Consider the following 2,151-nt stretch of genomic DNA (forward strand, 5'->3'; position numbering starts at 1 on the left):
TCCAGTGAGATGACAGCTTTATTAATACACGCAAATTTCTTGTAGCATACTGTACACTCACCCGTTTGGGTCCGGAGATGTGAGTTCAAGAGGCTCTTTAGCGCTAATTTTATTCAAAACAAGGCTCTCGCCTGTGTGTTTTGAGAGGTGTTTGCGGAGATGGTCAGCACGGTTAAATTTCTTGTTGCAAATTATGCACTTTAAAGGCCTAGGCCTCTCCCCTGTGTGTGTCCGGTGGTGTGCGCGGAGACCATTCGAATTTGCAAATTTCATGTTGCAGACGATGCACTCAAAAGGCCTTTCTCCTGTGTGTGTCCGGAGGTGTACGCGAAGGTTACTCATTACTGCAAATTTCTTGTCGCAGAGTGTACACTCGAAGGGCCTCTCTCCTGTGTGGGTTCGGAGGTGTTTGCGCAAAGTATCAGAGCACGCAAATTTCTTGTTACAGAGTGTACACTCAAAAGGTGTCTCTCCTGTGTGGGTCCGGACGTGTTGGTTTAAGCTGCCCATTTGTGAAAATTTCTTGTTACAGAGTGTACACTCAAAAGGCGTCTCTCCTGTGTGCTTCCGAAGGTGTACGCGCAGGTGATTATCACCCGTAAACTTCCGAGGGCAGAGTGTGCATCCGAAGGGCTTCTCTCCCGTGTGGGTCCTGAGGTGATGGCGCAGATACTTGTCATGCGCAAACTTCTTGGAGCAGAATGTACATTCGAAGGGCTTCTCTTCTGTGTGGGTCCGTAGGTGTTGGCGCAGATGCAGAGCAGCACTAAATTTCTTGCCGCAGACACTACACTCAAAAGGCCTCTCTCCTGTGTGGGTTCGGAGATGTGTGTCCAAGTTGACCTTTCGAGTATATTTCTTGTCGCAGAATGTACACTCGAATGGTTTCTCTCCTGTGTGTCTCCGGAGATGTTTGTCCAAGTTGCCTTTTTGATTAAATTTCTTGTCGCAGAATGTACACTCAAAAGGCGTCTCTCCTGTGTGGGTCCGGAGATGTTTGCCGAAGTTGGTCTTGTCAGCAAATTTCTTGTTGCAGAGTGAACACTCGAAAGGCTTCTCTCCTGTGTGGGTCCGGAGGTGTTGGCGCAGATGATGTTCACGTGCGAACTTCTTGAGGCAGAGGGTACATTCAAAGGGCTTCTCTTTTGTGTGGGTCCGGTGGTGTACGTGCAGATGATGTTCACGCGCGAACTTCTTGTCGCATAATGTACACTCGAATGGTTTTTCTCCTGTGTGGGTTCTCATGTGATTGGCAAGGTTCCCCTTTCCTTGAAACTCCTTGTTGCACAGGTCACATTGGTGTGGCATAGTAGCACAAAAGGTCCAGTGATTCTGGAGAAAAAAAAATTGGTAAACATTAGTTCTGGACATGTGCTATTCTTATCCATCTTTACCCTGAAAAGGAGATGGGAATCTGAAATGCCAAGCGCGATCGCTGATAACCTGCTCACCTTTCAGGTCACCAAAGGTCCGTCGTTGGTTCGAATACTCGTCGGTCCCAGGTGCAGCAGCTAGTCGTCGAACACTTACGGAGGAGGCGCTGGAGTCAATCTGGCGGACACACTGCCCATGGGGCGCCGATGAGGTGCAGGTCGCTTATCACCACTCACGGACACACCTGGGCGACTTGCGCACTTGGACTGATGCAGTGCAGTGCAGACCGCCGGGGTCCAGGTCCAGGGAGGGTCCACCAGAGAGAACAGAAGTACCTGGTTATCTCTGGGGTCCACCACCGGGGTCGTCCCCCCGCCCCGCCCCCGGCCGCCCTTCCCTCCCCTGCCGTTCGAGGGATTAGCGCCAGCAGCGGGCGACTGGAGATGGAGACACTGCTGGGGATCCCCGGAAAGGAAGACGCCCCCGCGCCCGCGGCCGCAGCAACCGAGCGTTCCGTGTCCAGTCCCAGAGCGGGAGGGGCACACTTTGCGCTAAGGGACTGTCTAAAATTTGAACTAAAAATGTTTCCAATTTAGGAATAGCCACGTTACGGGGATTATACCTACTTAAATTTACGAAGATTTTCTACGCGGCAACAGTAAAATATTCCACACACACAAAGCAATGATTTTATGTTTATAACGCTCAGGGGCGTCGACAAGTCGACTTTTCAGGGGGGGGGGCAAACCGTTCGAAGTTATGAAAGTTGCCTACCTA

At 51.0% G+C, this 2,151-nt stretch overlaps 1 protein-coding gene across 1 annotated transcript; it reads right to left on the reverse strand.

The window, feature by feature from the left end:
* LOC113214518 (gastrula zinc finger protein XlCGF57.1-like) lies at nucleotides 1-1,621 on the reverse strand. The gene is made up of 2 exons (XM_052264451.1): nucleotides 1,452-1,621; nucleotides 1-1,332 (listed from the first exon to the last, which is right to left on the reverse strand). Exon 2 carries the CDS (start codon nucleotides 1,306-1,308, stop codon nucleotides 58-60), a length of 1,251 nt encoding a protein of 416 aa, XP_052120411.1. The 5' UTR covers nucleotides 1,309-1,332; nucleotides 1,452-1,621; the 3' UTR covers nucleotides 1-57.
* Nucleotides 1,622-2,151: the final 530 nt, after the last annotated feature.

This window comes from Frankliniella occidentalis, unplaced genomic scaffold, assembly GCF_000697945.3.
Source record: "Frankliniella occidentalis isolate FOCC.00 unplaced genomic scaffold, Focc_3.1 Scaffold19, whole genome shotgun sequence".
In the NCBI taxonomy this organism is placed as follows: domain Eukaryota; kingdom Metazoa; phylum Arthropoda; class Insecta; order Thysanoptera; family Thripidae; genus Frankliniella; species Frankliniella occidentalis.